The 11456-nt window shown below is 40.1% G+C and overlaps 3 protein-coding genes across 3 annotated transcripts; 2 read left to right on the top strand and 1 right to left on the bottom strand.

Moving 5' to 3' along the window:
- The first annotated feature begins 1216 nt into the window (after nt 1-1216).
- LOC102718760 (40S ribosomal protein S11-like) lies at nt 1217-4039 on the top strand. The gene is made up of 6 exons (XM_006659151.3): nt 1217-1379; nt 1945-1985; nt 2074-2174; nt 2662-2806; nt 2886-2975; nt 3616-4039. Exons 1-6 carry the CDS (start codon nt 1368-1370, stop codon nt 3704-3706), a joined length of 480 nt encoding a protein of 159 aa, XP_006659214.1. The 5' UTR covers nt 1217-1367; the 3' UTR covers nt 3707-4039.
- A 131-nt stretch (nt 4040-4170) lies between these two features.
- LOC102703420 (probable pectinesterase 8) lies at nt 4171-5891 on the top strand. Its single transcript, XM_006659868.3, has 5 exons — nt 4171-4674; nt 4775-4946; nt 5034-5240; nt 5316-5575; nt 5662-5891. The coding sequence occupies exons 1-5, from the start codon at nt 4301-4303 to the stop codon at nt 5831-5833; spliced, it is 1185 nt and encodes a 394-aa protein (XP_006659931.1). The 5' UTR covers nt 4171-4300; the 3' UTR covers nt 5834-5891.
- Nucleotides 5892-5903: 12 nt separating this feature from the next.
- On the bottom strand, nt 5904-10441 carry LOC102718477 (UDP-N-acetylglucosamine diphosphorylase 1-like). Its single transcript, XM_006659150.3, has 15 exons — nt 10066-10441; nt 9725-9779; nt 9477-9628; nt 9315-9354; nt 8912-9001; nt 8718-8824; nt 8524-8598; nt 8290-8329; nt 8106-8188; nt 7924-8001; nt 7674-7817; nt 7527-7594; nt 6707-6821; nt 6447-6603; nt 5904-6344 (listed from the first exon to the last, which is right to left on the bottom strand). Exons 1-15 carry the CDS (start codon nt 10234-10236, stop codon nt 6247-6249), a joined length of 1473 nt encoding a protein of 490 aa, XP_006659213.1. The 5' UTR covers nt 10237-10441; the 3' UTR covers nt 5904-6246.
- Between the last annotated feature and the right edge of the window lie 1015 nt (nt 10442-11456).

The following is an 11456-nucleotide window of genomic DNA, read 5'->3' as shown; positions in this document are numbered from 1 at the left end:
GACGGGTATGCAATATTCGGTCGGGGATGGGGACGAGGAAAAATCTGTCCTCCCGACAGGTGTGTACTCACTTTTATTGTCTTTGCCTCCTAACTTTCTCTAATCTTAGTATATCAATTTGTTTGTCAAAAAAATATGACAAGACTAAAGTTAGAAGCTTAGTCAAGAATGTATGGTAATTCTAGCTCTTAGCCAAACAGGCTCTAAGTATGAGCTTTTGCAAACTTAAAATAAACCAATATGGTTTTTAAAACAACTTTTACATATATTTTAAAAAATACAGCATTTAATAATTTGAAAATTTTGTTAATGAGGAATAAGAGGAAGAGTTTTCTCCCTTTCCCTTCCAAACTAACACGTCCTAAGATGATCAAGCTACGACCATTTCAGTTGCTTGGCCATGCAAACAACATAGTACGTATAAAATTGTGAGGGACATATGGCATGGCTTAAGCTATGTCACATTACATCTGTATGTTTCGTGTAATGCTGGTAAGTATAATGTGAGCCTTAAACATGGGTAAGGTCCCTATAAGAATGTTAAGATTTTTTTTATGTCCCGTAAACTCCTCTAGAATTTCCCTGTTCTAGAGGAGACCATAAATTTTATTAGTTACAGGAAATCGTTGTTCATTCTACTTGTTTCTTTTTCCTTTTGATTTTGAGGCCCGGAATCAAAAGCAAGAGGAAACATATTTGATTCTGGAAGTGAATTCTTATAATTAAATTGGTGTGTTTTTTCTACTAAGATCCAAAAGTTGGTTTGCTATTCCTAGGAGTGTTGGAGTTACTTCGAGTGGAGATTGGTCATGGTCTTTGTCCTAATTTCGATGTTACGTATTTGTAGTAATAAGAAATTTGGGGTGAACCACATCTTATTTATTGCTTCTTGTCTTTGTGAGCTTTAGGGGTTGTTTAGATGGGGCTAAACTTTTTAGCCCCATGTCACATCAGATGTTTGAATACTTATTATAAATATTAAACGTAGACTAATTATAAATATTCAAAAAAATTTACATAATTATTAATTATTTTTATATCATTTTATTTATTGTTAAATATATTTTTATGTATATATATAGTTTTATATATTTGATAAAAAAATTTTAAATAAGAGAAATAGTTAAATATATATAAAAAAATTAACGGCGTCAAATATACTCAAAAGAAAAGCTATAGCCGCCGGAAACTCGGCGTGTGTTATACAATGCGACCACTGAACGCAAATGTTAGAACTTGTACACTAAACAAAGCCCTAGGTCTTTGCATCTTCCTCGTTAGGGTTTGAGCCGCCGCCGCCGCCGTCGTCGACCCGCGCCAGTGTTGCAGCCCCTCGCTCCCTTTGCCGGCGTACCCCCTTTCCAGCCATGGCGGAGCAGGTAACCACCGCCGCCCCTCGAGCTCTTCCCCCCATTGAGCGTTGTTCTCGCATCCTCCCATTCCTCTCTAGGAGTCAGGACAAGTCGATGCTTGGCAAATCTAGAGTTTTAGACATCTGGTGCTTTGATCCGGCGGTGAAATTGTCGCGAAACCCTTTTGCTGCTGTACATGCGTTTTAGCCGATGTAAAGTTTCGGTCTTGCGGTATGGAGGCTTGGATCTATGACCTCTCTTGAGGAAAGAGAAGTAGGAATTGGTACACATTTTTGTAAAATTTTTCGCGGATTGTTTAACTTCCTCGATGCCCTGTGGTTTCCGATGAGACGTTAGATCAGGGCCTGCAACTGGAGACACCAACTCGTGCTACATTTTGTGATTCGGTGACATTCTCTAGCTTGGGTTGTCGCATTGGCACTCCCATTCTATGGTACATTTTGTGGCTAAAAATTTGTGCCTGGAGGATTATTTAGCATTGTATTGCACAATTTAGAATGTTATCGTTAACTTATTGAGCGTTGGTGGTGATTGCCAAGTTTTGATGTATGGCATTCTTTCTTTTGTTCAGACTGAGAGAGCTTTCTTGAAGCAGCCCAAGGTCTTCCTTTGGTGAGGGTTCTACTTATGCCCGTAGTTTTTTATGTTCATTAAATACATCATGCGTGTCTTTAACAAATAAATGAATGTTTGATTTCAGCCCAAAGAAATCTGGCAAAGGAAAGAAGCCTGGCAAGGGAGGTAACCGTTTCTGGAAGAACATTGGCCTTGGCTTTAAGACCCCTCGCGAAGCAATCGAAGGTACAAACAAGTTCTTCCCTGTAACTCTGTGATTCATGTACCTTTTAGCTTGACATATAATTTAGAATTGGAAATCTGCATTGCTTTATCTTTATACTCACAGGACTGAAAATTCAGTAGAATGTTCATTCTATTCTCGCCTATCTAATCTTTTATTTATATCCAAACAGATTAATTAGCTAGATGATGCAAGGAAGTTTTGATGGTATCATGTTGCCTGCTCAATGTTATGTTACTTGGCAGCGATAGCCTTTCTTTTTTAGATAAAAGCTTGATGAAAGGGAGCATTGTTCCTGACCAAAACCAAACTAATTTGTATGCTATGTAAGTTGGACTATGTGAAAAAAATACTTACCCTAAACTTTTCTTTATGCTAGAATTTGTCAGTCTATGTAATGATGCCGTGTCATTACCTGGATGATACGCTTTGGTGACCTGTTACTCTCTTATCAGGGTGCAATTAAATTATTAACTCATTCCATTTCAGGGACCTACATTGACAAAAAGTGCCCATTCACTGGAACTGTTTCCATTAGAGGTAGAATTATTGCTGGAACATGCCACAGTGCCAAGATGAATAGGACTATTATTGTCCGTAGGAACTACCTTCATTTTGTGAAGAAATATCAGAGGTAAGTAAAGCATTGGAGACTATAAACTTACTTTTGTCTGTGGTTTTATCTGACAGAGGAGGTGAACTTCACCTTGTAGGTATGAAAAGAGGCACTCGAACATTCCAGCTCACATTTCCCCGTGCTTCCGTGTCAAGGAAGGAGATCATGTCATCATTGGCCAGTGCAGGTAATTATCTCTTGCAGATGTACTCCCTCCGTCTCAAAATAATACAACTTATGTCATTTTTTGAAGAAATTAAGATTGGAGGTTGAGAAATGGTTGGCATGAGAAAGTATATGAAGAAATTAAATGGTTGAGAAATGCTGTGATTGGTTGAGATGGGAGGTAGGTGGAGAAGTAGTAGTACTGCGAAACAAATCCTATAACTAGTATTTTGAGACAGGGAATTTAGTTCATGTCTTTGGTTTCATTGTGCACAACTGAATGTTGGGTGTGTGGGAGTTGAATATTCCAGCCCCGCACAGTTCCTTGGGAACCACTCATTTATCTGCTTGCTTTAAAATGGTCATGAAAATAAGAAACTGATGCCTTTTACATCTGGTATGTGCTTCATCTTGTATCATATTGTTTATGTCGTAACTCATAAGCAAGCATCATTGTTGTTTTGAATGGAACTTTTCTTATGTGTAACCACGGTAGAATTTAAAAAGAATAATCTTTAGTTCGGGTGGTTAGTTCAGTTCTATTCTGTCATGAAGTTTGCTCTGGTTCTGAACACAATGGCAATGGCGTTAAAGATCCTGTTCTGGCATAGTTTCATGAACTTGTATTTGATGCTGATTTTCCCACTGTATGTGCTGTGCAGGCCCCTATCGAAAACTGTCAGGTTCAATGTTCTTAAAGTCATCCCAGCTGGTTCCACAGGTGGTGGGAAGAAAGCATTCACCGCAGCTTGAGCTTATTGAAACTGTCTAATCACATTAGTTACATATACAAGTGTTCACTTAGAGTTCTTCTAGCTTGCTCTTTGGACCTTCTGTTTAGGTCCCTGGAGCCTTTGCCACTCATCTGAGCATGTCCATGAAATGTATCCGTGCAAGTTTTGTTTATATCCCTGGTCATGCAAATTGTGGTTGCTGTTGCCCTGTAGTTGGCTCATGTACCTTCTTTGAAGCAATAGCATCAACAGCCTGTTTGTTTCCTTATGACGGTGATGTGCGTTATCCTTATTTGTTTATTTGTTCACCATTTTGCTGACGCTTCAAAAGGCATGTGACATTTCTTGTGTATATTTGCTATTGTGAATTATTGCTGTATCAGATCATCTCTAGATTCTGACAGAGACATGAGAATTTTTGCATGCACTAAAATAAACATCTTAGCCAGGTAGCTGTTGTAATTGTAGGCTGCGACTCAAGCTTGAAGAAAGGAGATCGATTGTTTGCAAGCCATGCAATTTAAGCTTCTTCTTAAAGGGAATTTCACCATGTTAAAACCTCCAAATCCATCTCAGATTCTCCAAGAAATAGTGAACAAATTCAGTCTTTGAAATGGTCGCCAAAATTGCCATTATTGCTCTCCCCTGCTGCACAGCTGCTCTTCTGCTGCTCTCATCACATCTCCATAGCCCAGCCACTTCATTGCTTGGAATCCTCCTTGATCTTGCAACACCTTCCCTTCCTTTCTATCTGCTAGCATCTGGCAATACTAATTCTACTGAAAATCATCGGTATCGCGACGAATATAACCCGTTTTGCGACGATTTCCCACCGGATTTCCCACCACCTGATACAGCAACGGTTTCAATCTTCTGTGTTGATCCCAATGGCTGCTGCAGCTTCACAACGGTACAGGCAGCTGTCAATGCTGTTCCAAGCTTCAGCAGGAAGAGGAATGTTGTATGGATCAACAAGGGGATCTATTAGTAAGCACCAGTGTTTCTTCTTCAGACTTTGTAGTGTACTCTTTCCATGGTGAAGTCGGCTGTTGCTAAGTGTGCTGTTACTGAAGCTGCAATGTTGCAGTGAGAAGGTGACAGTCCCAGCAACCAAGCCTAACATCACATTTCAAGGCCAGGGATTCGACCTGACGGCGATTGCGTGGAATGACACCGCCAACTCGTCGCATGGAACGTTCTACAGTGCTTCGGTCTCCGTTTTCGCAACAGGCTTTGTCGCGAAAAACATCAGCTTCATTGTAAGCACATAGCACACAGCATTTTCAGCTTACCTCACAGTACTGCACCTTGGGTAGCAATGCTAACTCTGAATTGTTTGACACCAGAATGTAGCACCAATCCCACGACCCGGTGATGTCGGTGCTCAGGCGGTAGCACTGAGGATCGGTGGTGACCAGGCGGCATTCTGGGGCTGCGGCTTCTTTGGTGCGCAAGATACGCTTCACGACGATCGGGGCCGGCATTACTTCAAGGAATGTTTCATCCAGGGCTCCATTGACTTCATCTTTGGAGATGCCAGGTCACTCTATGAAGTGAGTAAAACCATAATTCAAAGATTGCAAGCTAAAGCTGTCAGACTGATTGCTTGCACGTGTGCACTTCCCCAGAATTGCAGAGTGATCTCCATGGCAGATGCTGTTCCTGCAGGGGTGAGAACCATCACAGGTTCAGTCACTGCACATGGCAGGGAATCTGAAGAGGAAAAAACCGGTTACTCATTTGTGAATTGCAGCATTGGTGGCACCGGTAGGATATGGCTGGGGAGAGCCTGGAGGCCATACTCCACTGTCGTCTTCGCCTACACTTCCATGTCAGACATCATTGCCTCTGAAGGATGGAATGACTGGAATGATTCTTCAAGAGATCAGTATGTATCTTCCAATGTTCAGTGTCAATTGTTATCTGCATGAGAAAAGGTAAATTTTTCATAAATATTTGAATGTCTGCATTCAGGACTGTGTTCTATGGAGAGTACAGGTGCACAGGTGATGGTGCAAACTTATCAGATAGAGTGCCATATGCTCAGAAGCTTAGTGATGGACAGGTTTTGCCTTACCTGAACACATCTTACATTGATGGAGACAGATGGCTGATGCCATATTGTGATTCACTAATATTTGCTTGAAACAACCAAACATAGGATCAAGTGTATTGCAAACTTGAAAACGGAAAAGGTGCACTCCATTCCTTTATTTTTCTCACTTTATAACATGTTGAATTAACAATTGTGGATAGACCAGTCTTACAGAGATGTATTATTTTTTACAAAGATTAATCAATAGTTTGGTCATCTACATTCGAGCAGCACAAAAATGGTACATGAAAAAGGGAACCAGCTCCAAGTGTTAACATTACAATTACCGGTACATGAACAACCAACAAGAAGCCAACTAATATCAACATTCTAACTGCAAGAGCTCAAATCCAACTATCTCATCTCGTATCCTAATGAAAAATTGAGGGATCCTGCCATTCTCTTGCTGAGACTGATGGCTTTTTAGCTGGGTCTGAGACTGTTGCTTTTCACAGCTACTATTCCTAAAATGAAATCTCACTTGGTGCATGGAATGTCCGTCCACGGCATATGGCTTCCAGGTTCTCTCCCACATAAGAGCTAAGTGGTGAAACTTCAACACCTAAAGTACAAGTGAAGTTACATGATAACTTGATAATCAATTGACAAAATTCAATCTAAGAAAAATTTCAGTTGCTGATAGCCCTCAAAAGCTTCACATTACCTGTCATATACAAGGGCACAGAATGAGTCAAAAAGCCACCAGCAGCAACTACCCATCGGCTGTGAAGGCGAAGTAACATCAATCTGGCACTATCAGGAGTATCATAAGTTGCACCATTAGCATTCTTTACTGGTGCAAATTCCTCCTCCCTCAAAATCTGAAACATTAGGTGCCAACAATATCAATGAGATTTTTCCAACTAATGTTTGCTTTCAGTAATTAAACATAACTCGAGAATAATTATGAATTTGAAGTCAAACCTCAAAAAGAGCTGTTGATGGCGAATAGGTGAACACATCAAATATGAACTGCTCAAGCTTTAAACCTGTTGTGAACCCATGGATTGAAGGAATCTTCTTCTCTGCTAAATGGTAACTGGAAACAGGATTTTAAAATTAAGCAAGAAACATGAAGTGAATTACAAGTTGACGCTGAACTAGCGATTGCTGTCAAATATGCAACAATGGCATTGCAGGAAGAAGATGATAAAATTCAAGAGGTTGCATAGCAAAATAACTAGTCGCAAATGTTTTATACTGATCAATATAACAATATCTTTTTGTATTATTAAAACAAGGTTAAAACAAGCATCTAAGTTTGCTCTTGAGGGCTAGAAATTACCGCACAAACCAGTAAAGGAGAAACAATTATATCATTGACTGTGGCAGTACAAGTTATAACAGAATTGATTAGTCTGAAAGGCTTATATAAGACGATTTTATATTTAGCACTAGGCAAAATAGTTGTATGCAAAATAAAACTATTTTGAAACAAACATGCATTAAGATCTGGTAGCACAACTTTTTTTTTTAAAAATGCGTTAAAATAGAGTTGTGATTGTGCATGAAATTTAGCAAGTTATCTATAATACTAAATAAGTAAAAAATAGCACCGGTGAAGTCTTAAGAGAGGATCTCTATTATTTGAACCTAAAATAAGACACTAAGAACATAATTACCTAAATACCATGACAATTACCTATTCTAAGACCACAACTTTTGATGAGGAAATAAATGTTGGAAAGGAAGGTAACATCATGATTCATGAATCATGGAATGCAAGAATAATAAGAATACTTACATGCTGTCCTTTTCAAGACTGTTTGTTACTTGATTCAGAAAATCTAGTGTGAACATATGCAGGCACACCTGACAAAACAAAAGTAAAACATAATTTCACCACTCAGAAATGATGGTTGGAGGGGAAAGGGAATAAGAAGTAACATACATTGCTCCAACAATAGCGAAGGCGCCCTGTTCTTTGATTGATTTCAGTAGTCATAGCTGCATCCATTTCACTATACTCAACTACAGAAAGAGGTCCGCCCCTGCCACGCTGAACAAACACTCCAACTTTCTCTTGTGGATATGCCTTTAACACCATAGCATAATAATAATAAATAATCGATTAGGTGTGCATAATGGAGTTGAATAATAACTTATCATTCTTCTAGGGATTGAATAATGCGTCGGCGTACCTTCCTTACAACCTTTGCAGCAGCACACACACCCTTGTCAATGAAATATCCTAGGAATGTTGGATCAGCAACACGAACCTGTATCAAAGATATTTGATCATTCCAGGTAAAAAAGAGATCGATTATTATTAACAGATAGAGAGAAAGGAACTATTACGATATTCCAAAAACAGCATACTCACCAATACATTGTCAACTCCATAGCAATCTACATATTTCACACCTCTTCCAGCCATATCATCCAGCAACCTTTGAGATTTTAGAGCTGAGGCACAGCAAAAAGAGGAAACAGGTAAGATAATTGAGGCTAACAAATTCCTTAGAATTTCTCATGTATAATTGATGTATTGTGATATGAGGAATTACCAGCATATACTCCACCATTGCCATCAGGAGCCCTTGCTACCTAGTTTTGAACAGAATGTTGCAAAAGAAGTCATTACCCCAGATGAAGATAAACACCATTGAAGCAAGTTTATTATCACAACCTTGTATTTTGATTCAGATAGTCCAAGCTCATTTGGTTGCAATGTACGAAATACAAATGCACGATGCTGAATGGGAGATGGAATAAAAATTTAAATAAAGGAAAGCAGAAACCTTATATGGTGTTTCCATAATAAACCTTCCATCAGCTGAAACACATGGGATAGTACCCTGCTGGAAAAAGGTTACCTACAAACAAAGAAACAAGTCAAACATAATTACTAGCAGTGGCATAGGACAACAGGAGCCTACACATTGAACTCACTCGAATTTCTGTTCATAACAGATAATCAAGTAATGATCCTTACTTGGTCAGGCTCTAAGCCAAAATATCTATGGCTTTCAAAAAATTTGTGAGTCGCTTCATCAGTAAAGGGGCTAGTCATTATATACCAGTGGATTTGCGGAGTGTTACCTGGGGTTGCACAAAATTAGCATACTGAGAGTAGGAATTTTTAAGAAAGAGAAAAGAAATTATTAGTAGCATGTTTGACTAAATTACCATCAGTGGACTGGGCAGCCAGCTTCTGTACGCACAAAATTCGTTCAGCTTGAAGTTGGAAAAGTGACTTCCCAGATGGGAGCCCAATGCCTAAGCAAAAATCAGAGGAAAAAGAACACCATGAATATTAAGATCAATGACCATTGAAAGGAAACTAAAACGTAGGGTGTAAATACGAGAACTTTAACATTATCAACACAACAGTATGAACAATAAATGTACTACAGAATGCCTGCAAAGGTTCTCTTCATCAGTTAAAAAGTTTCTTTTTCAAATTTACCATAGGACAATAAGGAGAGCATGGAAAATAATTCTACAAAATAGTAGGTAACAAGAACAGCATTTATCTGTAGTTGAAAGTAAATATCATTAATGGCACAGTGGAAGTAGCACGACAACTTACTGAAGCATCCCTTAGGATCAGAACTTCCGAGTCTTGTTCCCTGTCCGCAATTGGAAAGAATGAGAGAGGATATGTGAGATTTCATTTCTCTGCTATTCAGTACATAGATTCTCTAGATCTTTATTCATTATGCATTCTTTTTCAGGAGTTTTAAGAATATACCTGACCACCAGCCAAAAGGACAACAGCCAATTTCCCCTCTGAAATGGCTTTCAAGCCCCTCTTCCACCACCTCTGCTTGTCCTCAGGAGTTCTATCTTCCACAGTCGAGACACTTGACTCCGGCACAGGCTCTACAGCTGGCAAAGGAACACCTGTGCTCCCAAGCACCATCACATGATCAGAACTCAGGAAAATCCACACGGCACACATAATCATGGAAATTGTTCTGTGGATGAATGTTCTCGCACCTTGCGATCTGAGGGAGCATCGGACGATCCGGTCAATTCTAGCAAGATCTAGGCTCTGAAACGCAGTTCATGAATCTGAGTAAGACAAGGTCAATGCTTACGAATAAAAGGATCGCGCTAACTATCTCTGAAACCTATTTCAAACTAAGAGTTTCTCTCTCCATGGCCCATGGGCATCCAAATTACGGCACAATTGCAACCGCAACAAAAACAAATCTTTGCGGAAGTTTCAATCAGAAACAGCCTAATCTCTACCCAAAACCAAATCTTTACGCGGAGTCTAACCCGCAACCGAATCAAAATACATCCAAACGCCAGCAGCAGCAGCAGGGATCTCTGACCTCGATGTCCCGGACGAGGAAGTCGCGCTCCTCGGGCGCGAGCTCGTCCCAGAGCGCGAAGGCCCCCTCCTGGCCGTAGTCCTTGAGCCTCTCCAGCAGCTCCTGCGGCGGCGCCGCGCCCCACCTCCCCGCCGGCGCCGGCGCCCGCTCCGCCACCACGATCTCCGCCATCCTCCTCCTCCCGACCGAAAGACCGGCGACAGAGCGAGCTTAAGCAGGAGAGATCTGCTCTCTCGCGAGGGAGCGCCGGTGGTGCTGAGCTGATTGCGATGGCGAACAGCAGAGCAGACACGATCCGATCTCGTTATCCTGGGGGAGATTAGTAGTGGTAGGAGAGATGTTGCCTTGATTGGGTCGTCATTAGCGTGTCAGCGTGGGATGAGGAGTGTGCTGTGCTGTCAAGTGCCCAATGATGACATTATTAGTATGTGCGAGTGTCAGTGTTTCATCTGCAAAAGAAATTAGTGTCAGTGCTTTTCTTAATGGTGGTGGATAGTGTCAGTGTTCACTTTGTTACTAGTCATGTTGCATGTAGATTTAGATCGCCTTCTGTAAAGTCATCTGACTTGTCGCTGATGTATATGGGTTAACTTTTATTTGGCTCTACTGTCACCATTTTAGAAATACAATTATTTATATGTTGTTTAAGTAGAAATTAATGTTGTGAACAAATGATGAAACTAAAAGAATTTTCAATGAGAAGCTATGGATGGGACAAACAGTTTATATTTTGGTACATGATTTAAATCTCATATATGTTTGTATTTTACCACGGAGATAATACTCGTTAGTGACAGTCATATGGCATATTGCCATATTTCCTCCCCTTGACGTTAAATTCACATCAACACGTGGAAGGTGCAGGAGATCTTCTTAACTCTAGTGTAGTTCCTAAATCTTTGGGGTCAAGACGTGCTAGTCAATTTAACCTTTGCGATTGACAAGGAATGTAGAATTATATCAAACAACTGATTGTTCGGTGGGCTAATAGGATTCATTCAGACTAGCTGATTGGTGTACCGGCAATGTAGTAGGGCAATCGAGTATATTATTGATATAAAAACAATAAGTCTGCAGTCTAGTAAGAACCATCAGCTACCAACTGATGATCGACCAAGATCTAGTAAGAACCATCGGCTGCCAACTGTAATTTTGATAGGTTGGACTGAAACGATGCACCATCAGACTATTCGTCCAGTATATCTGATAAAATACTAAAAGATCAAAATTGATTATCAGTAAGGAGTCGATTAGCCGACGCTACCACCAGACGATGGCAAGCATAGATATACCAACAAGATCAACCTAATCTATCTTATTAAGGACAACATTGTCAGGTTGGACCAAACCAATGCAACATTAGATCATGCTTAACAAGAGATAGATTGACC

This window comes from Oryza brachyantha, chromosome 8, assembly GCF_000231095.2.
Source record: "Oryza brachyantha chromosome 8, ObraRS2, whole genome shotgun sequence".
NCBI classification, from domain to species: Eukaryota; Viridiplantae; Streptophyta; class Magnoliopsida; order Poales; family Poaceae; genus Oryza; species Oryza brachyantha.
This window is presented reverse-complemented; position numbering and strand designations above follow the sequence as displayed.